Raw genomic sequence first — 1,568 nt, 5'->3', positions numbered from 1 at the left:
GCTCAGCACAGGTGACCAGCTATCCAGTGCCAACTGCCTGGCTATCTGAATGCCCAGGTGGTTACCTGGAAGACTGACCTCCTGACAGTCTGGCTGCTTCACCAGCCAGGTGGCTAACTTCCTGCCTGGGGCAGTGTGACTGACTAACAAACTGGGCTCAACAACTCCTTGAAAAGAGGATCCCATGGCCCAATCCCATCCTCCTAGGTGCTGTGTACTCAGGCTCACTCCCCTTCACTCAGCTAACCCCACCTGCTCACCTTGGTTTGGGATGTAAACGGGATCCAGGCATTTGATGCCGCAACTATCAGGGCAACATCTCTGCTTTCCTGGACACGTCCAGTCACTGTGGCACCCGGGTTCCTCATATCTAAGGCACTGGGCATGTTTTCTAGGAGGGCAAGCTCCAGCTTTCAAAGCTTTTAAAGAGAAGGTCAAGAGGTCAGGAGGGGGCTGGATGATGAGTAGCCATCATGACTCCAAAGGGAAATGCCTGTTTGACCTCCAGGAAGAGTGACAGGCTTGATTAAACCAGATACCTGGCCAAGAGAAGTCACAGGCCCAGAAGAAAGGCAGAGGGCTCCCAGGCAGAGTCTTCCACCCCGTGGAAAAACAAGGAAAGGTGAGGAGAGATGTGGATCAAGAGAAACGAACAAAGATAAGTAGAAGCAACATGAGAATTGTTGAGAGCTAAAGGCACAGGCATGATAAGCACAGAGAATAAATGGCAGAAACAGAGAAAGACAAGGGAGAACAAGAGAAAGTCAGNACACTCATTGCACCTTCCAGTGCTCCAAATAATGTGAGAAAGTGATTTATATTACCACTTTGTAGATAAAGAAATCGAAATTTACAAAACAAAATCACTTGTCCAAAATTACACAGCCAGTAATTTAAACTCAGATGTAAATTTGCCTGTCAACCCCCTAAACTTCTTCCTTCCACTTAATATCTCTAGGAGGGAGGCCTCATATCCAGACCTTCCCTCATCATTTGCCACTCCACTCACACCCCAATAAATCACAGAAGCAGGATGTGCAGAGAGAAGTATGCTCATTTATTTATTCATCGATCAAGTGGCATTTCCTGAACGCCTACTGTGTGCCAAGCCCTTCCCCAAAGGACGTATTGGTGGTGGAACCAAACCCTCACCATAGAGAGTCCAATGATCTGAGCCTGGGAGCAGAAAGGGAATTCCCAGACCACACAGAATAGGAATCCGGAGCCTTTTCCAAATGGCCGCAATCAGTCTGTGATAGAAAATCAGATAAAAGCTTCAGTAGTGGAACCAGACAAACCATCTCCACATTCTTAAACCCACGAAACCCTCTGAGATAGACAAAATGGCAAGGTGGTGGCATCGTTGAAAGAGTATTGGTATCAGGAGACTGAGCTCAAGTTATGTTTCACTGTAAAACTCTAAACTCAGAGCTTTGAACTAAATTATCCTCAAGTTCCACTGATCCTTTGGGCTTTGACCCTAGACAACATGATGGAAGTAACCTAAATAATAAATATTTAGTGCACACAATGCTTTACAAAGCAATTTCAGTTTCATTCTGCCCACC

At 46.3% G+C, this 1,568-nt stretch overlaps 1 protein-coding gene across 1 annotated transcript; it reads right to left on the bottom strand.

Moving 5' to 3' along the window:
* Positions 1 to 260: 260 nt before the first annotated feature.
* On the bottom strand, positions 261 to 419 carry LOC103584003 (antileukoproteinase-like; the record flags this gene model as incomplete). The annotated part of the gene is made up of 1 exon (XM_008565156.1): positions 261 to 419. A coding segment is annotated over one exon (159 nt), but the record flags the coding sequence as incomplete, so codon positions are not given.
* Positions 420 to 1,568: the final 1,149 nt, after the last annotated feature.

The sequence above is a fragment of the Galeopterus variegatus genome, unplaced genomic scaffold, assembly GCF_000696425.1.
Source record: "Galeopterus variegatus unplaced genomic scaffold, G_variegatus-3.0.2 Scaffold34070, whole genome shotgun sequence".
Lineage (NCBI taxonomy): Eukaryota > Metazoa > Chordata > Mammalia > Dermoptera > Cynocephalidae > Galeopterus > Galeopterus variegatus.
Note: the sequence above shows the minus strand (reverse complement) of the source record. Positions and strands in the feature narration are given on the sequence as shown.